This window comes from Athene cunicularia (assembly GCF_003259725.1).
Source record: "Athene cunicularia isolate RWA chromosome 4 unlocalized genomic scaffold, athCun1 chr4_part1, whole genome shotgun sequence".
Lineage (NCBI taxonomy): Eukaryota > Metazoa > Chordata > Aves > Strigiformes > Strigidae > Athene > Athene cunicularia.
In genome coordinates, this window is record NW_020799098.1 from 27,758,601 (window position 1) to 27,781,336 (window position 22,736).

At 37.7% G+C, this 22,736-nt stretch overlaps 1 protein-coding gene across 1 annotated transcript in view; it reads right to left on the reverse strand.

Annotated features, from left to right (window-relative positions):
- CORIN (corin, serine peptidase) overlaps positions 1-22,736 on the reverse strand; it is a 159,363-nt gene that overhangs the window by 93,692 nt on the left and 42,935 nt on the right. The window contains exon 4 of the mRNA XM_026846970.1: positions 10,101-10,311. Within this exon, the coding sequence (XP_026702771.1) occupies positions 10,101-10,311 (211 nt within the window). The remainder of the gene's footprint in view (positions 1-10,100; positions 10,312-22,736) is intronic.

Sequence of the window (22,736 nt, forward strand, 5' to 3'; positions counted from 1 at the left end):
CTCCTCTGAGCAGCACTGTGAAATATGCTTCCAAAGGGACATTCCCATGCCCAGATTGTTCTCAAAAATGTTTCTCTGCTTGATAACCTTTTAACTCTATCCATAATTACCACCACCACACACTTTGATAGAAGATTCTTTTGTGATTTGGAAAAGTTTTTGTGTTCAGTACTTTAGATTAGTGGAGAGGGTGAAACACTGTGTGCAAGTTTTATGCTGCCTTACCACTGCTGGCTTCACACCGTCTGGACCACAGACTTCATTCTGCCACTACCTATATCTCTATAGTATTTTTCTAGCTTTTAATTTTTTCATTTATTTCTTAAGCAATCCCTTCCTTCTGTACATTGACTTATTTACAAATTATAGACACCAGTAACTCTGAACAGCCTCTTTGTGAGTGAGGAAAGGGCAGTTCTCTCAGTGGGGGAGAAACATTTTCTCCAGGGTCTAATTTCTCTGTTCTGCTTTCCATATATTTTATCCCTGGTTTGTCCTTCCTCTACACTGCATCTGCCACCTACTGGTATGTTACTGTAAAAGAGTTTGGCATCAAAGTCAATTTCGGGTCCTTTTTCTGTAGGGCCTGTACCCAGCTCCAGTGCCACCCCAGCTATTGGGAGGGTCAGTGATGTGGAGAGCCTTAGGCCCACCCACGCTAGCTGAGCTATGACATTGATAGACGAGCTTTCAGAAACTATGATTTTTTTCAAAGATGTGTCAAAGTTTGGGGATAAACTTCTGTAGGTATAGCCATAGGTACAAAAACTTTATAAACAGAAGTTTCCCTAAAGTAAACACATTTTCTTTTCTACTTCTCTTATCTTCCTAGCTTCCAACAGCCATGATAAAGAGCTTACCACTTAGAACAACCTCCCTGCCAAATTTCAAGTTTCATTGCTCAAATACTTGGAGATACTAGGAACTGTTGGTGATTACAGGAATGCTTTTTCATAAGCAACCCATTTTTTCTTTCTGTTTTTGTCCAGGACAGTATCAGGCATAAAAAAATTTAAATGGTGCACCTTTTTTTTCCAAAAATATTATACATATCTGGAAAAGTGGTCCTCTTCTGTTGCTAATTAAAGTTTAAATACAGGCATTTGGGACAATGCCACATCCTTACCTATACTTTCCTTAGCACTCCTTGCAAAAGTAATCTTTATATGTCACCTTTATACTGTTTCAGCTTGGGACCAAGTAGTAATGACTCCTAAGGTGATGAGTATGACATGTTGACTTCAAGGTCTGAGTACTGAGGGGCAATGCAAAGTGTAATCTTGTCATTAGCACATTCTGTTCTGCCTTATTTTATTAATATTGTATAACTGTTACTTAACTCATGAAGTCTAAAATTATTCATGAGTAACACAGGCTGTGTTGAGAAGAAAGATATATCTTCAGAAATGCTACTTGTTTCTTCAAGTTTCATCATTAGTTTCTGGGCAAGATGGTCAACGCCAATCTTTCAGAAATATGGGAGCATTCCTTTCCTTGAAGTCAGATGTAAGCCAGCTGGTTTTTAACTCACCGTCTCACATCTCATGGAAAACATGTACTAGTCATAGGAGAGCAGAAATTAAATTTTGTTTCTTGAACAATTATCCTTCCTCAGAGTGGGAGTTTGCATTTGAGATTTTGTTTTCTTCTAATTCCTTTCTCCACGCAAATGTTCCTTCACTTTCTGAATCCGCATGTAATAGATTTTCTTTGTTCCTATGTATCCATTTATTACTTAATTTTCTGACTAAACTATCTCTAATTTGATTCACTGCCCTTTTTTTTAGGAAAAGAAATCAGGTATATTCAGCACATTCACTGAAACATGTTTTCAATCATGACCTTGCATATAACATCTATTACTGTACCTAAATATTTCCAAAGGTACACAGGAACTGTTTAGTGCTATTTTACAGATATCTTAAGCATTTTTGCTACTTTGAATCTCTACTCTGTGTATTAACCTGCTGACCATTTGACCTTCTTGTTGCTGTAAATCAGTTCTATTTCACCTTGAATTATTGCATTATGAATTTGAAGGTAGGCTGGAGCTGAAACTGAGTATGTATATATTGTGCAGGAAACACTTTACTAAATGTTTCTCATGGCATGTTGACTATCTGCCATTAGCAACTCTATCCTCAACGTTTTACTTCTGAAAGAATTAGAGCATACAGTTACTATTATTATAATTATTGGTGAAAATACAACTATTGGAAAACATATCGACTGGTACAAAGGGTACAATGAAAAGTATTCATTTGTTCTGCTGGTCTGGGCTTTCTCAAGTAATACACACTCCTTGTGTTCCTCAGTTTTTCTGCTAAACAGTAACAACCAATTCTCTAGTAGAATGCCCAAAATGAAAGACACAAAAATGAACAACCGTGGCAAACAAAGCACACTATCTGTGCATTCACAACTACATCACACTCTCCTCCTCTCTAACTTTTGGTTTACTTCTAACAAGATTAGACTATACATGTTTTTTATTAGCTGAACCTCCAAGGCTGTGTGGTTCAAGTCACAACTCTGTTTATATGAACCACAACTAGATTTAAAAACTGAAGGTTGGATTATGACTTGGTTATGTATCCAAAGACAGATTTTACAAGAGTGTGTTTAGTTGTACATCATCAGTCTGTTGGATTCCCAAGGGCTCAAAGCCAAGGCATGGCAACATTTAAAACAAAACCACATTTCTATTTCAGACATTCTAGATATAAAGCACTTCATCCACTGAACATCACCTCTGTTTTGCTCACGATTAAAAAGTTGAAATTTATAATCTTCTGTTTCAAGGCTGATGAATAGAATAGATGGATCTCCTTGACTGAGAGAAAACCATTACATAAATCCATCTGGAGTAGCCTCTTTGAATCACATTAAGTTGCTTGGTCTAAAGAGGCATCATCAAAAAGAAAGCATATTAAAAGGATGAAGCAACTCCCAGAGGATGTGAAAAGCCAGACTGCAAACTCAGGAAACAACTAGTAGCCACTTTATAAGCATCTGGAAGCAGTCTCCACCCCATGTGCTTGGGTCATAGCAATAAATAAACTGGATGGAGTCATGAAAAGAACATAAAAACACAAGGCCGTCGTGAGTAGAAATCATCCCAGCTTCCTCAGAGGACTGGTAAGGGAACATCACCAATGCTGTAGCTTAGCATTTTTAATCAGGCAATACCCAATCTAATGAAACCACAGCAGATAGGATTATGATAAGGTATTCTAAATGTCCTTCCAGGATGGTTTCTCAATACAGTTACTTCAAAAATTACTCTGAAACCATAACTTCACAAGCGCGTAAGTGTTTTGCAAATTATTTGGCCTAGCATAAAGGACACAGCCAGTATAAAGATGAACCAATAACTAAATCATACCTGATACAAAAGGGTCAGTACATGGGTGAGCACTGGGGGTACAAACAAGTCAGATTATACATAATCAACATCAATCCCATTGATACTAACAATGACACCTCACAACCAACAACGGGTGGGATAAATGGTGAAATACGGTGTCCCATAGAAGGGACAGGAGACAACCGAGTCAACAAGCCAAATACATAAGACCAAGGAAGCCACACACTAAATCTCTACACAGCCCACATTTACAAAAGTCAGACCTGACTGGAGCCCAGTCCCAGGGAGACAGGAGGTCCTTCCCCAACAGGAAACTCCACACAGGACATCCACCTCACAGACAGACACTGCCCTTCCTGCAAGGGGTCCCAGCTTTTATCCCCAAGTGGGACACCTGACCTTTGCTTACTTAATGTGGGACACCTGGGGCTCATTTCCCCAATGCTTTCCCTGCCAGGCCGGCCGCACCCTGGAGGGAAGCCTAAAGGCAAACTCACCCCCCTTTGTGAAGGGCTGTGGGAATCACCCATATGTCAACCTTAATTTGGGGCTTGGGGTTGAAACCCCAGCATTTCAGTAAGATTTAAACATTTCTTAAAAGATGCAGAATTTAATTTTTTAAATTATTATTAAATTACAGTTGTCTGTGCAACTATAATTTGACATCTCCACGCAGGTGCATTATAAAAAGACAGCACAGCAGCCATGTCATGGACTACCTATCAGACTATTTAGCCTGAGTTCCTAGCAACTGCTATTTTGTTTTGGCATATTTCCCCACTTTTATTACCAAAATTAGGTAAATTAAAACAAGATTGAAACATGGCAGTGGAGGATTGCCTATCCAAACTCATACATATTCATACACCATTCATACACAATTAAATCCATTATGGACTTTGCAGAATAGATACTGACTTAAATGTATGCTGATAGCTCCCTGTTCAAAGTCTTAAAATAGAAATTCTCACTAGCTATGTAAACAAGATCTATGTGACTCAGTCAACTTTTCCTCCTAAACACTTCAAAAGCCACAATTAACTCTAAAAAATAGATTTTATATAATGTCTTGTTATTTTAAAAAGTCTAGATGTGCACTATGATAAAATAAAGATTGATTTCACTGTATGCAGGAGAAACAAAGAACATGGGGTGCAGTTCACAAAAGCAGAAGGGAAATAGCCACATCACTGACCTCCTTCATAGGTTATACAAAACATGACAGACAGAGATCCCTTACTCTATTAAATCTGATTCTTTTCTATATTCCAAGAGAACTTGAAAGAAATTTTCTTCCTCTCCTTCCTTGTACCTCACCCCAAACTTGTTTTAAACTGTTGTCAGTTTACAATAAAAGACACCACACATATTTCTGGATTTGTTTTATGGACCTAACATTTATCCTAGTTTATGTCCATAATGAAAATGAGACGTTTTATTTTCTTCCTTTTTATAAATTACAGAAAATAGATTAAGATGATGAACAGGAAAAAAACCCACAAAATTGAATTTGCCACTATGAGTCACAACAGAGCAGCTCTTCAAAGGATGTTTGACTACATACAAACTATTCACAGCTTCTTAGAACCTTTTTCCTATTAACTTAATTTTCACTACTAATTTCCTCTGCCCCCAACATACCATGTAGCCCTGTTCCAACCTCTTTGGCTTTCTACAAGTCTCCATCTGGCTACTGTTGTGTGTAGCATAGATATTACAGCACAATAAAAATATTTGTAATATATAGACATTAACATGATAAGAAAGCATCTTTTCTTAACTATATTATTTTCTCCTTTAGAATGAGCCTGAAACACATAAAAAATAAAATAAAAATTCAAATTATGGCAGAGAGTTTTTTCCTCTTATATTCAGTAGGTATTAGATCACAACTAAAATGAATAAATGAAAATGAGTGAATAAAATTTGCAGACTTTAATCAAGAGGAAAAATAATTTTTAACTAAAAGGCACAGGGTGTAAATGTTACAGGTTCAGTTCTCTACTCTACTGCAAATTTCTTGCTTTGTCTTGGCTTCCCTAGCTATTAATGGGACAGTATTACTTTCTTTTCTTATCTTTTACTTGTTTTGTTCAGCTGGGCTATAAACTTTCAGAGGCAGGAGGCTGCCCCTCTGTGCATGTTTGTACAGCGTCCAGCATAAGAAGCCATGACCTCAGATGGACCCTTTGAGCCTTAACTGAAGACAAACCACAACTTTATATTCAAAGATGTCTGACATGAAAAGAGAACACAGTGAGTAAACAGGTACAGAAATCCAAAATGTATTTAGAAATTGACCTTGAGAGAGTATTATGCTTTTTATTTTGCATTGTCCTAATACTATTTTCTAGGCAGAGCTTAAATTAAGTTTGACCTCCAAAGATTTGAGACTCTGGGGATCTATCAGTGGAAGTCATTTCCTTGGCTTTATGGAATAAACTTCTACAAGAGGATTAGTGCAAGTACTCAAGCTATTAGTTTCTGCTTTAGAAGACGGCATGACAGCAAAGAGGTATTATGAGAAATGATAACCTTCAAATTTATTCCCAGCATAAAAAGTCTGAAATAAGCCATGTACATAGATAGACCTTCTATATAGCCTGCCTATTTTACCAAGTCTTTCAATGAAACATGAGTATTCACAGTGCAGGAAATATTAGAAAACATCATTCCATTCAAGGAGTCTGCTTTATGCAGTTACAGGCTGACCCACTATTAACTTCTCTACTGATTTTAAATCTTTAAATTTTAATATTCATTTTGGATTTAAAATACACCTTTTTTTTCTTTCAAAAATCTGAAAACACTGCACACTAATGTCTTCAGATTTTTTTTGGTCTCCTTGAATGCAACAGCTGTAGTCTGTAGGATTTGCAGAATCCAATGCAAGTGAGTTGCTATAAATAAACATCCACTACCTTGCAGTAACCGACCTTTGGCCCACTCTTAGAGTCTCCCAACGGTAACGTAGAATTCACAAGTTTAAACCATTAATCGTGATCAACAGCTCTGAGGACAGATCTTTCTTACAATAAATAAAAAAGTACCAGTGTTGCATTTGGTGGTAATAGGTTGAAGACTAATACTACACAAAAGCTCAAATTTGCTACCCTGAAGATTTTAGAAGTCATTAGTTAAGCACATCTAGTTAAACACTAGTTTAAGATGTCCTTGCATCATTGGTGTTACTTTTCAAGATTGAGTCATCTTCTCTTACTAGTGCTGCTGGACTTAAGACAGGTTTTTTAAGTCTGATTTTTAAGTCCTGGTGGAAAGATCTCATCTATCTCATCCTTCCACCCAAGGAGGAAGAAGTTTCATAATGTCTTTAAATATTAAATAAACAGTCTCTCACTATCCAAATTATGAGCAAGTAATAAGAAAGCAAAAAGTCTTACTGCACTTCAGCTTTCCATGTTCCATTCTCACACAGGTTTTAGCTGTACTTTTAAACTTTACCTTTACTGGAAAGAAGTACTTTAAAGGTACTGTTATATATTTTCTTAAAAGAGCAGGGCTAGCTGATTGTAGATCCAGTTGATGGAATTAAATACAGCTTTTAAAATTAATGTATTTTTAGTGCCACACATTATTTTCATTGCAGTAAAACACAGAAAAACAGTTTTTTAAGAGCAGCAGTATTGTGGTAGCATTCAGAAATCCCTAACTAGACTGTTATACAAACACTGAAGATGCTCTCTGCCTAGAAACTTAAATCTCCTTCAAGTGTTAATGATTACAGTGTTTATAAACACATGAAAGACAAATGTGAAACAGACATAAGTTTAAATATCAGAGCAAAGCTATGTAATGACAGCACACTGGATGCCAAAGATGAGTGTTTGCAACTTTCCTTCTTGTGGCTTCTTGTAATGCATTGTTACAATTATTGCTCCCATGGCTGCAGCTGCCAACACGGACTCTCTTGACAATACCTAAGATTAGACATCTGAGCATCACATAAGTTTCATTTCTTCTCTGCTGTGTATGCAGCATTTGTCAAATTATGCTTTACATAAATTTGAAACAATTGCTCTATAAAACAAAGAACTATCAATGGATGAAAAATTATGATCAGAGATGCACTGGCAATTAGAATGAAACAGCTGTAATTGACTGGAGGAACTAGTGACAATGTCAGTAACAACTGTTCTGCATATTAGTGTATGTTTTATGATACTGTATGTTAAAAACAACCACAGTCTCAAAAAAAGGACATATGGGGATACCCCATACAGCATAATGGGGATAGGCCCCATTCACTATCATCACAGTTTATCCACAATGTCTCTTCTGCTTCCCCTTCAGTATGCTTCGGCTTCCCAGATTCCTCTATTCAACAGACCTAAAAAAAGCCTGCCTCTTCCATTTTCCTATCGGCACTCAACATATACAGAGTAACTTCTCCCTGTTATGCCAAGAGCTTTTCATTCCAACCAAGAGCTTTCTCCAGATCTCAGTGGGAGGGGGACGGGGGGGGAACGACGACACACACAACACACGACACGACTGGGGTGAGAGGGGAAGGGAAGGTGTTAAATAACTACTTCATGCAGATACAATGCTTTGTAAAATCATTATTCTCCACTTTGAAATACACCTGTTTGCCTGCAATAATTGGGTGATACAAGAAAAACAGTAATGACAGAAATCACTCTGTTGACTGCAGTATTCTCTTTAAAGAAGAAAGCAGACATTAAACTAGGACAACTGGTTTAGCAAACTAGATTTAACAAGCCAGCACTTTGTCAATCCACCCTTATGGTTCTTCCTGTGGCTGTCACTCAGCTTACATTTTCAGTGTCACCCATCACACCCTCCAGAGACATATGATTACTTAAAGTGAAGTCAGAGTCTAATGTAATCCTGTATCATTTACAGTCTCACATTGGACTTTCTTCCCAATCAGCCTGCAGAGGCCAAAACAATTTCCACAGTGATTTTAAATTAATAGAGGGAGTCATTGTGACCCCAAGAACATAAACCAGGAGATGGAAGTCCACTGTCAGCTTTGACATTAAAAATTAACAGCAGAACGTTGCTGCTGTGAAAAAAAAACAAAAAAAAACCCAAAAAAACCCCAAACCAACTGCACACACACAAAAACCTCTGACTCTTGAATCTCAAAGTATTTTGGTTGCCACCTAAAACCAGAGAAAGAACCTGCATGTTCCAAACATTAGTTTAACTAATTTACTGTACTTTTTAAATTAGCAAGGCAGCAGTCATAATGTAAGCCCTGCAACAAAGATGTCTTCAGAAAAGAAATGGAAAAGGAAAGGTAAAAATCTTTTCACAACTCTGATTGATTGATTCATTTGCACTTTTGACACACACCGCTCACTCTCAAAAGGCTTGTGAAAGTCAAATTCCAAACAAGGCAGAATAAGTGAAGCAACATAGAAATGGCCTCTTCTGTTGCTGAATGTATAAATGCATCAATTTATTATCTGAACCCACTTTTCTTATCTTGTTCTATGATTTCTAGAGACAGCAGATAGCTTAATGTTATCAGATTCTTTAACTGGAACAAATGTAATACTGAATTGAAGCAAGGGGACTACAATTAATCACACACTGAATTAAACAGGGTTAACTGAACATAGTTTTTGTAGTCAAAGATACACATACAGGTCTATCTGGATTAAATAGCTCAGACTGTCTAATGGTCAGTCTTTTTCCACCATTACCCATGCTGTCTTACCTCCACTGTAATCCTATCCAGATAATCACCTGTATACTTTTTTTCTGGGTTATTTTTCTGTCAGTTCCAATCCAGAAATCCCTCTGGTGCAATGGAAATGGCTGGCAAATATTGCCTGGAGTGGGACTGTACCTTTCATTGGCAACTGTATTTTAGACCAGCTTACCTCATCTCATGGAACTATTTTCATAAGCATTCTATCCCTTCTAAACTGCGCACCTTTCAGCTTCTTGGTTCTTGCTATGTTAACTGAACAGCTTAACTGACACATTTTCTTCCACTGAATTTTGCAGTGGAGAAATTGGAAATGAAAACAGGGAGAAAGAAATCTACCCTCTCTCTTTCCCCCTTCAGAAACATGAGAGACTGTATACATATTTAAAAAAATATATTGGTTTTTTCCTTTTTGTGCCATATTTTGATTTTAGCACTGTTAAACTCACTGATCCTTTTTCAAATCAAATTCATTTTAAAAAGTGCATGCGCATGATACTAATGCTGTGTAATTATGTAAATACAGAAAACAAGACATGCTTGTTCAGCTTCCAAAACAGTTTATCTCACTCTGAATATATCCTGCTATTCTAATACCATAACATAAATTTAAAATATTAACTTTTATGAAGGAAAAGACTAAAAAAAATTGAAGTTTAATTTAACTAACAGCCACCACATTTTATGCCAATACAATAAATAGCCAATGCTTTTATATTGTTTATGAAACATTCCATTTCAGCACATCCAGATTGGAGAAATGAGGTACAAGAATTCTGGACAGGCTTTTTTAGGAAAATAAGCCTGACTACCCTAATATTACAGTTTTATTCCATACAGTAGCAGTATTTTTTCTAAGAGAACTCTTGCAGTTAGCTTCTCATGGCAGAAATGTTGTGAATAACTTTGACAGACAGGAGTTTTGCAATGAGAAGGTCATTGGCTTAGTTTGGATCTTCCCTTGTCTGATTAGACAGAGATTATTTTACCACAATTGGCTCTAGTCACTGACTGATTTTCATTCCCAAATACCTGTCATCACCGTCACTGATGCATTCAGGAAGAGCAAGACTACAGCCAAACAGCATGATGTGTTGATAGCAGCTGAGACGACTGAGATAACTGAAGAACTTCAGGAACTTTTCCATTTCAATACTTTTGACAATGGAAAGAACTGAAGTTATAGTGGTGTAGTTATATGGCAGCATTTGGCACTGGCTGTTGGTGATATTTATGCAGGCACCTGTGAAATCAAAACAATATATTTAGAACAAAAATATCACCATTTAATAGTTGGTTCAAAGCATATATTGAATTGACTAGTCAATACATATATAAGCAATGCCTGTACTTCACAAATAAGATGTCATTACATAACACTATCATAATACTGTCAAAAAAAAAAAAAAAGTATCTAAGAAGAAAAGACAGGATTGGTAGCTTAGTTTGGAAAAACAAATAAACTCTTAGATATTTTCACAATCCTCCAACTCCCTACAAATCTGGACTCGAAATAACACAAAACAATTTTTTCTGACAATGTTGTACGAACACAACATAAAAACAGCCTGGATACAGCCAACTCAGTCTGAAACTAAGAACAGAAGTCATTTAAAAAAAAAAAAAAATGCTAATTGGGTTCCGAAGCTGTTCTGGTCTTGATGTTTCCTTAAAGTTTCTCTTTTTGCTACCACTCTACTTTGCAGCTGCTTTTCTAGCCAAAATCATCAACTTTCTTACCCTTTTTTTCCCCACAGTGATGGTTTTACCTCCATAGCCTTTCTTCTCTCTCCTACCAATACAGAATTATCACATTTAACAAGTTCAACAGTTACTCTGTCCTAAACTGTTGTCCCACTCTTGTCCAGAGCAACCTTTCTCTGCTAATGCTCTGTCATGTGCAGTAGGCTCTCTCTGCTACGCATGAGCAGCAGGTTAACTTACTGCATGAAGTTCTTAAGAATAAGTTGCACAAGCCATACACCAAGTTCAGAATTTTCAACAAGAACAAACTATTACAATCTAGTATTTGTGACAGCTCCCTACTTTGATGAAGGCCTTTCTAGGCCATCTAGTCATGCTCTGGCAGCATTTTTTTCACAGAACATTCCACATTGTACAATAAGCAGGGACCTCAGCCCATTCTCAAGACCAGACTCTGCCACTAATCATGCTGTAAACAAATCATTAATCTTTATAACATTTTTATTGCTTGGAAAAACTTAAGAAACCAAAGTTCTGATTTAAGATTAAAAATATTGAAGCTTTTACAGCAAAAATTCTTTAAACTGCTAAACTCCCCACAGTTATCTCCTGCCTATATTCTTTTGCTGATGCTGGAACTACATTTTCAGTTACTGTTGTGATGAGAGGATAACATACCCACACAAAATTCTGGGTCTCCCGCACCCCCAAAAATTTCACACTAAAGTTAAGTAAATAAATCAAATTAACCTAAGGCAGGGAAGGGGATGGGGTGGGGGTGGTGGTATGTGTCACTAGGGAGGGGCACACAGGGCTTACACAAGTGAAATTTCAACACGATTCACAAAATCATCATGTATCTCCTGATACACAACTGCAAAATAGTCCCCGCCATGGCATGTGCCAAGAAGCAGCAACATTTTGGCTGAGATTATGTGCATGGGCTGCTTTAGACCTTCTAAAATTCACATAGTCCTGACAGAGAAGGGCTACAGTTCCTTGGAGCTATCTAATGTTTTAGGAGTACTCAGTGGCTATAGAACACAGCACTGAATTCAAAATTAATGGCCAAAAAGATGGAATTTTATAGCAATTATACAATAATTTTTTAAAACAGAGATGGAAGGAGGGACTAAACCCAGGATCTGTCCTTAAAACAGAATCATGATCCATCTTCATTTCCGTGAATCTTGCATTCCCATAAAAGAACACGAGTTCTGTATTAATCCCAGGCACATCCCTATCCTGGAACACTCTTCCGGAAAGCAGGAGCCTGGGTTTGAACCTCATCTTTTTAACACAGGTCCTCAATCCACCTCTTCAGGTTTTGGTTCCATCACTCACCCAGCAAATAAATCACAGTTAAACACGTGAATGTCCCATACCCTATAACACCTCTGAGTCAAAAAGCATAATTTCAGGGTACTAGCAATTGTTATATGACAGTGTTATGTATCTCCTGGATACCCACTGCAGTAGTAACAAGTGCTACAGTCTCAAAAACCTTCTGTGGTAAATTAAAGAAAGATACCTTGTGTTCATACACATTCAGTTCTGCACAGGACTAATGAGCTCAGGAACAGCACCCCACTGACTCACTTACACCACATGGAGCTGTAGAGCACAGATGCATCAGTCCCCTCCAAGCTGGTCCACAGACCTCCAGCCCAGCAGCAGGCAAGGCATATCCTTATTGCTTTGAGGGAGACCTCTCCAATTCCACACAGCTGCTTAAATTGGTCATACTTTGAGTAACACATTATTTCAGAGCAAGGTTGTTTCACCTAAACTGAGACCTGAAGAAAACTCAAAGATTCTATATTCTGATCATTTGCACCAAACAAATCCCTCCATTAATTCTTGAAACAAGCCCAATAGTTTGTGATAGACGGAACATTATCTTTCAGACAGGCAAGTCTGCTCTGTGCCAAATTACTCCGTACATAAGCAAATAGTGATATAGACACTGCATTTTACAGACCAAGGAATAAATTTTTTAAAGGACGTTAAAAGTAGGATAAAAGCTATTTAAAATATTAACAAAAGGGACTGCTTATTTAATGAGTAGGCATTTGAAGAGGTAAGGTAAAAATATTTTTTTGTAAGAATAACAGGTTTGGGGTTTTTTTTCAAATAAACAGAAAATTTGAATAATTTGAATAACAAACAGCCACAGCTATAAGAAGAGAATGCAGTAACCCTCAAATGCTTAATTATTCTACCAAATTGCTACATTCTACTTCATATGTACAGGCTAAGTGTGTTTTATAAACTATGTGGCCCTGCAGTGTCAGAATGCTAATCTGACTGATGGTATAACATACTAGTACTAAACGTGTTACAAGCCAAGCAGAAAACAGACCAGAGACAAAGAAAAATGCTGAATACACATAGAAAAGCCTCAACCTATTTACTACTTCTCTCCAGTAAAGATTCATTAATTATAGGTAATATAAAGCATATAAACTACTTTTCGCAATGCCTAGGGAAGGGAAAAAAGAGCAGTGAATGGGAAAAGCTGTTGATCAGAACAGCATGGTTCCTAATTATATGGGCCATTTCTGACATTCATCTAAATTAAGAGTTTTCTGTTTATCACCGGCTACTGCCAGATGGACTGAACTGGTAAAAAAAGGCTTCCTTCTACTCCAACAACTGCAAAGCAAGTCTACAGTTTCATATTCAGTGCTGCTGAAACTAATTTAAAAGGCATATTTTTCCTTTCCCTCTCTCTTCAGATTGTCCCGATTGCACTACCCATAGACTGTGTCTGCACAGAGTGAGCTGGACTAGAGGACTGAGCTGACTGAAAACCACCTACATTCTTTTCCAAAAGGCAATGTTTATGGCAGTCCCAAAGAAATGCAACCGGAACTGCAGCTTATGCTTGATTAATCATTTTAGTTTTAAAACACTCAGACATTCCTGTAACAATAAAGTCACAATTCTTCACCCAACACTGGTTGTTGCTTCTGGGTGTTTTTGAGGCCATGCAATGAGCTAGCTCAGGACATTAGCCTGCCTGAAAAAAACAGCCTCCCCTCTCCTCCTGCACTTTTAAATTTTTTGATGAGCACAAGGTGGAGGAGAAAAAACACCCAGTATTTTACCTGGATCAGATCAGCAACAGCAAAAACATTTGTTCTAAGACGAGAGAAGGGGCAGTGCAGTGGCAGGAACCAGTGGGTAAGATCAGAGCCTAACAGCTGCTGAAGCAGTGCCTTTGCAGAATGTGTCACCACTGCCAGCACCATAAAGCACTTTGAAAGGTTTAGGAATATTTGAATTGCACCATCAGAGTCAATTCCTGTGGGGTGAAAAATGAAAGATCTTCTTTACTCTAGAAATGGATTAATAAATTTGGTGCAACTCTGCGTTCTGAATGCATCAATTTTCTAACTTACACTATAAAAATAGATCTGGGATCTTTCCTCCTAGCATCAGACATTCTGAATGCAATGCCGTTAAATGATGCCTTCATTGGCATCAATGAAGCTAATGTGAACTGTGCCTCTGTCTCAGGTATGCAAAGCACACCATAGTATATGAGAGTGCTTGAAGAGGAAAGTGTACAGCCTGATTTTGCTATCCCAGGTGAAGTCTGCAGTCATTTCAATTAGAAAATAAACTTTTTAATCAGAGCAACTTTTACAGAACATCTTTAAGTACCTTATGGAAAATTAAACTTCAATTTTCAGCAGCAATTACCAACCACGTCATTACAAAACTTAGCTTAGTACACTCTCAGTACTAAGTTGCACAGTTGCAGTCCATAATCACTGATGAGGCCTCAGTAAACCCGAGGAAAAATGGCAACATTGACCTGGCTCTTTCATAGCAAAAGCTCTACTAACATGAAATGAAATCTCATCTTTAATCCTAAAATTTCTTGAAAATTTCTCAGAATCCCATTAAAAAGAGCAAAACCAACCCAAACTCATGCATTCTAACTTAGAAACTTGTCTAACTTGCCTACAGCAGTAATTTGCAGACTTCTTGACATGGGAATGACCTTCAGCAAATAAATTTTTTTCCAATCCCAAGCTGCCATGTTCTCCTGACCTTAAAAGGATCTTGCAACTCTGCTTGATTTCACAATCCCGTATGTGAGACATATGAAGCTACAGAATGCCTTTTTTACCTCCTCTGTCCTGTTGCTATTGAATATCCAGACTGTCATGGACTTTTGCTCCAGATCAAAGGAGCACAGCATTCTACCTAACATCTGGTCTTTTCAGCAAAACTTCTTTCCAAAACTCATTATTGTCTTCAAAAATTTTAATACCTCTTTTAATTTACTATGACACCTTAGTACATTTTTCAATTAAAACAGAAGATGGACAGATTTTCTTGGCCTCCCTCCAGCTATGAATTTCTCATGTACAGTCCACTTGGGACTGAACATCTGATACTGCATTTCAGATGTTTTCTCTGTAACTCAGGAAAAGCGCCCCAATAAGTGATTTTTCTGATACACTTCAATAGATGCCAGGAACTATGATCCATCCTTTGGAATCCACCCAGCAGGGAAATCTACAAGCTGTTTTCTCCTTGCTCAATTATCAGGAGTTAAAACCAACTATTTCACAACAAAAGCACATAGTCTCGGCAATTTTTCACATGAATACTAGCTTCAAAACATGATTTCTGCAACACATGGCGGCCTCCGTTTCCTGACACAAGGGACAGCTTGGCTGCCAAGTGTGTACACTGGTGACTGCTCCCTTCTAAACACAGGCTCAGGCCCTTCCTTGCATTTTTGCCACACTCCTAGAAAAGTTACATATTTACTCTCTTCCAGGACACTTTATACTCTAACAGAAAACACCAACCAATCCTTACAGAACAGCACACAGCCATATTACACTACTGAAGAAAATAAAAAGGATACATACACATTCTGGAGAAAAAACACCAATATTTCTACAAGTAGGAAGACCACTTGTTGGCTGTTCTTTTAACCCCTTGGAAAAATACAGTAAAATGCAGGATAACAGACCTTAAGAAATTTAAGAAACTAATTATATGATAAAAGATTAATAAAAATGATGTAGTAGTGGTGTACTCATAAGTTTTAACACTACAAGAAAAGTATGAAGGAAAGATATTTTTAATTACAAGACCAGAAATAAAGTATTACTAGCATTTCTGTCAAAGGAAAATTCAGCTGATAGAATATAATGGTTTATAAGTGTCTTCTGGTCTTTACAGTCCCACCAATGGCTAAAACTTATCACAACACCTTCCAGCCAAAAGCTTTCACTGTATTAACTACCGTTTTGTCTCTCATGAATATAATTTATTTTTCATGATTAAAATAAAAATTAGATATAATTTCTCTCACTTTATTTCCCTGGGTTTTGCTTCCTCTTACATGAATTAGTGAGAGGATTATGACCAAGACAACTTGCCTGTTTTTCCCAGCTTTCTCAGTATCAGGTGTAGGGGGCAATGGGGGGTGTGCCGGACGGACGCTGTGAGGAGAGGCTGGAGTTGCCCCATACCAGACATGGCCGGTTCCAGCTGGCACCAACAGACCCACCGCAGGGCACAGCTGAGCTCCTCAGCCATGATGGCAGCACCTCGGGGAAAGTATGTTGAAAAAAGGCAAAAAGCTGCATAGGGGACTGAGAGTGAAGAAGTGTGAAAAACAACCCTGTGAACACCGAGGGGAGAGAAGGAGGGGAGGAGAGGTGCTTCAGGCTCCAGAGCAGAGACTCCCCTGCAGTCCATGGAAGAGACCATGGTGGAGCAGGCTTATCCTGAGGGACTGCTGCAGCCCATGGAGGACTCCACGCCAGAGCAGGTGGATATGTCCCAAAGGAACTGCAGCCGTAGAGGACTCATGCTGGAGCAGGCTTATCCTGAGGGACTGCAGCCCACAGAGAGGACCTACACAGGAGCTGCTCTGGAAGGACTGAGCCCATGCAGGGAACCAACACTGAAGCAGCATAAAGTGTGAAGAAGCAGCAGCTGAGATGAACTGTCATGGACTGACCACAACCCCCATTCCTCATCCCCCTGCGCCACTTACAGCAGTGAGGAGGTAGAGGAGATGGGAATGGAGTGAAGTTGAGCCTAGGAAGAAGGGTGAGGTGGGGGAAAAGTGGTTTAGTTCTTGTATTTGTTTCTCACCATTCAACACTATTTTTATTTGGCAATACATTTAATTAACTTTCTCCAAGCCAAGTCTGTTTTGCACCTGATGGCAACTGGTAAATCACCTTCCTGTCTTTCACTCAACCCAAGAAATTTTTCATCTTGTTTTCTCCTCTCAGCATCCTGTTGAAGGGAGAGAACAGCTGGGTGGATATCTGGCAGCCCACCCAGGGAAACCCACCATAGTCTAATAAAAATATTATACTTTTTCAAATTCAAGTAACAGACAAATAATTGAAAACACAAAAACAATTCTGCAAAGGAGATTTAATTTCAGCTCACACATTGCTGTACTGTCTTTTTAAATCTTTTCTTGAGCTATCCCAGATCCCACTTAGCCATGTCAGAGTTGTATAATTTTTATGTGCTTCTCACTGCATGAAGGTGCCCATGACAGGGAAGATAAACCCCATACCAACCAAGCAGACCTTAAATAGAGACACTGAACTCAGAATCATGTGGAAAAACTTCCATGAAGTTGGGAGAGAAAGCCCAGGAGAAGGGGAAATCATGGGTCATCTTTCTGTATGGAAGGCTAGACAGAAGCAAGGAAGAGACGGGGACACATTAAAGATGCAGTAATGGAATTAGATCCTTTGGACAGTCTCTACGACAGGATATAATCCTGATGAGTCTCTGTGTCAGGCTACATTGATTATAATAACATAAATTGGAGGAAGATGTAACATGGACAGAAAAACATAATCAAGCTGTGGAAGGAAAGAGCTTTAAAAAATCCTGTCTTCAATTCTTTTCAAGTGTGATCAACATCTCTGCATCATTTGCACTATTTCCTTCAGTATAAAATTCTAAATTCTTCAAAAAAGTACTCTTTTGGCTATTTTGCAACTGTTTTTGTCAGGACATATTTTGAATCATAGTTTAAAATCAATAACAAACTTCATGGATTGGCCATACTACTCAAAATACACCAATCAAACTAAGTCACAATTTTCTTCATACTTTCAAGTTGGATCCAGTTCACTTGGCTTTGTTCTTAAATCAGACAGTTAAAATCTTTTTTTTTTTTAATTTCTTTTTCTGCTTTCCCTTAAGATTTCCTCTTCAAGATTCCTGAAAATGCTTGTCTTTCAGACATCTGTCCCAAATTTGCCATTGTAAACAGTGAGACAAAGAATGCATTTCATTTCTTAAACAATTTCAATCTCTTCAGTGTCTGAATGATTCTGGCCATCTGTTGCAGACCCCTGCTGTCTTCTCCCCAGCATCTCTCTTATTCTATATGCAGTGGAAATCACTCTTTATATGACTTAACCTCCCATGTAATTATATTTCCTTTCATTTTCCATCTTTACCTTCCCTTCACTTTCTGTATTACAATGTCAGCTTCATTCTATAATGTCTACAATCCTGTATTATCAATACAGCTCTTATTTTCAGATAAAGTTTGTATGTCCCCATTTATATATTTTCTCCCCTACTCAAGACATAACAATCATTACTTGTAATGACTGTATATTACCTTTTGCTAATGAGTGCAGTTTACCTTTCAACACATCCCACCTTGCTTGTGTTTGTGATTTTCTTCTACCGGGATTTCATTCAGCTTTTCTGCACTTAAAGGCTTATGGTCTAGATAATTTTTTTTAATTGTTTACACAAGAAATTTAAAAATACTTATGAGGGTGTAAACTATTCTGACACAAATAATTTATGCCCGTTTTAAAATTTGGGGGGGGGCTTGCCTTGTTATCTTAGGCCTAAAGAATCATTATGCTTTTATGCTACTTACCCCTCAGCTCCATTTTTTTCCCTCATGGAATGCTGAAACACATAGAATACAATACTGAAGATGCACTCTCATCTAAATAACATACTAAACAGTTATTGTAACCAGGGTACCTAGTCATCCTTCCAAAATTAAATCCATTTAAATGAGAGGATAACATTTGCTTTATAAGCAGTTCAAAATTATATATGTTAATGAAACATTACAAAGAAAAAGTATTCCTAACTTTATTTGCCTATATATTCTAAAGTACTAAACTGAACGTTTGGGACTCCCATATCAAGATTTAACCTCTTTCATTAGATATCCAGAATGAGGCATACCCAGTTCTGAAAGGCAGTGAACATTCACAATGCATAAAGTTTTAAATTAAAGCTTCATCTAATTAGAGATGCACTACTCTAATAAGCACTAGTTGGATGCCTCAAATCAGAGGTCACAGGTTTGGGAAAAGTGGCAGGGCCTCTCTGGCAGACCATGGGTAACTGAAAGGATTCCTAAATTTAGTGCTGTGCTCAAGATCCTGATGAGAAATTGCTTAAAACTCTTCCTATCCCTGCATGTGGCAATAATAAGGTAGCCACAGAATAAATGGACTATTTTTTCAAAACTACTGAGTACCAGTAGACCCCATTCAAATCAACAGGGGAGGTAGGTGCCAACTACTTTTTTTGAAAAGCACTGATTTATGCATATTTGGAATTTCAATATTGAGGCTAGACATCTTCTCTACAGAGAGCATCTTTTATGCATGTGCTTAAGTGCTTTCTGAATAGGGATGAATTTAACATATGCTTAAGTGTTGTTTTAAATAGTTGACTTCCCTTTTTAAATATATCACTCGACCTCTGTAGCTCCTTAAGATTTAATGTGAGCCAAGAAACATTGTAACCATAACACTGGAAAAATAAAAAGCTTGCTAAAGAGATGTCTGTAAATGAAGCAGGTTCCAAATTCTCCATGACAAGGAAAGTGGCATGAAAGAAATTAAAGTAACACAATGAATGAAGAACAGCTGAATGCCATTTACTCATCTCTGGTTCCTGCTAGGATTCTCTTCAATTGCACATATTCTTTCTCTATCTATTGAAGTACATTTGCACAAAATCAAAACAGTATTTCAAACTTGCACTCAAACTGACGCCTAAAAAGGAACATCATGTACACAATACATGTCATCTGCCTTTGATTAGCTCGAAACTTCTGTTAGGAAAATAGACACAATTCACTTCTGCATCTGTATTAAATAAGTATTTTAGGATATCTGGATAGGAGTAATTTTAAGAGCAATTCATGGGGGGAAAAAAAAAAAGCTGTAGTCAGTAAGAAGCTTATTTTATAAGAATCTCATAGTTCAAAAGGAATTCTTTCTTAAGTTTCAGGCTTCAGAAGTTTTATTAACAGCTCCTATGTAATCAATACATTTAGTGCTTCCATCCTGATGTATGCCAACCCAAGCATGTAAATAATAGGACAAATAATATAACTACAGTTAAGACTTTCTTAGAGCAGAAGTTCTCAAGCATTTCCATAACAGAGACCACATCTTTACAGATTATCACACACACTTCCTTTTCCCTCCAGCTGATATTTTTCATGCCAAATTGCAATTTCATAGCATCCCTAAGTCAGTTACAGCAATTGCTTTTTTCCTGCTAATACAATGTACTGGGGGATTATGTCACTGTCATAGTTTACTTTTACAACCTCACTCCAGTTATTTACCAAATAACTGGAAGGTTTCTCCACAGATATTATCATTTTCCATTGTCTTTCAACTAAAACTAAGGTTCTCTTACACAACTAAAGCATTCCTTTATCATACATTCACTTTCTTAAAAAAGTAGCATAAAAAGCTACAGTTTTGAGACTAAAATTAATATCTACTTTTAAAAGATGGAGACTTAATGAGGAGTAACATTCTCCCACCAGCTTTTTCTAACCTGATGCCAACTACTATCACACAGATTATTTGCCAGAAGTCAGAAGTTCAGTGTTCAATCTGTTGCTGTCTCCCACTATCACTTTCTCTCTGTTAAAGAAATGCTAAAACTATAGGGGGTTGCTCTATCACAATCAAATAAGAGGGACAGATTCACCCCATCTTAGGTTGTTATGGGGATATATCGGTCACTCTAATGAGCAAGTCAACAGAAGTGACTACGGATGGAGAAAATATTCTAGAGTCATATGAGATTGCTTAGAACCTTAATCATGCATCCTGACCCATTCATTTTGACTCTTTATTCACTAGATCACTGAAACTCAAATACCCACAAACTTATTCCCACACTGTATACATTCCATGGTCTGATGTACCTATATTGCTAAATCACCCCTTTTACACCATAGCAGAATGGTTAGGTTATTTACCATCTAAAACCTGAAGATTTGTCAAAAGATTTCACAAATTTAATTTTAGCAAACTGGTTTTGCTATGAAACATGCTAGATGTCACAAAAAAGAGAATACTCTTTCAATGCTTTAAAACAAGGTCTTGTCAGCAAGGACTCACCCTGGAACAGGCTTATCCTGAGGGACTGCAGCCCACAGAGAGCACCCCCATGGGAGCTGTTCTGGAAGGACTGCAGCCGGTGGGAGGGACCCCAGGCTGGAGTAGGGATGAGGTGTGAAGTGGAAGAAGTAGCAGAGAGGAACTGACCACAACCCCCATTCCTCACCCCCCCTGTGTCACTCACAGCAGTGAGGATGTAGAGGAGTTAGGAATAGAGTGAAGTTGAGCCTGGGAAGAAGAGTAGGGTGGGGGAAAGGTGTTTCAGTTTTTGTCTTTGTTTCTCACCATTCAACTCTACTTTTAATTGGCAATACATTCAATTAATTTTCTCCGAGTCTGTTTTGCCCATGACAGTAACTGGTAAGTGGTCTCCCTGTCTCTATCTCAGCCCATGAGCTTTTCCATCTTATTTTCTCCCTCTGTCCTGTTGAAGAAGGGTAGTGAGAGAGCAGTTGAGTGGGCATCTGGCAGCCAACCAAGGTCAATCCACAACAATATTGTCCAGTTAGCTTAAGTATCTACTCTGAGAATAAAAGGGTTTGTGTCATGATAGACCTATGTTAAGTAGAATGAATATGTAAAACTAGTTATTACCCAGAAATTATGTAAAGATACTAGAAAGTGCTAGATAACTTAGTTTTGAAGATTTTTTTTTTTGTGACTGGTACGTAATTAAATCCTCCATATCTATGCTGAAGTGTACCAAAGCTTTAATGTGTGATACAAGGGCACAGAAAAAGATGGAACAAGATGGGTCATCCTATTTTGATTTAGAAAGTATGCACACGATTCAAGGGCTGGGACAGTTCAAGATGTCTTTAAAGCTACTAGGTTTGTAAGCTCAAAATGAGATAGCTCCTGTTTAAACTGCTAGAAAAAAAGATCCATTTGCCTATTTGCATGTAATTTTGGGTTGTTAAATAGTTGCGTTGCGCTGGACTCCATTAAAAATGCTAAAAATGCCACAACCAAGATTGATAACATACACTTCAACTTCCTGAAGCCTCTGAAAATTAAAATCAGACTCATGCTAAATGAGCTTGCTTCTATATATATTTGAAACTATATATTATATATATTTGAATGGTTTTTGCCTTTCTAGAACTGCCAAAACCAAAACAGATTAATTGCCAGCTAGCATAGGAACAATTTCATCAGCGATTGAACCATCACTTCTATGACACTTCTCATTTCCTTTGCAACTGACAAAACTACTTGGTTGTACTATGGAAATAGAAAGCTTGTACCTAAAAGTATCCATTAAGCACTCAGGAAGTGAAGGAAAAAACAATGGGAATATTTAACTTTACACCCTGTTGTAGAAGTGAAGTATTACAAACAACTGTCAACAGCAGGGTTCCTGTTTCTAAGTCTCTCCTGACAAGACCAAATGTTGAGGAGCCGACAAATAATTCTGTCGCAAGACTGCTACCACAGTCAATAAATTTTTGGTAAACACTGTGTCTGCAGCCAATGCAAAAGAAAAAGTGTGTACGAACAGCAACACCTCCAGTACCAAAATGCAAAAATGATGAAGGAT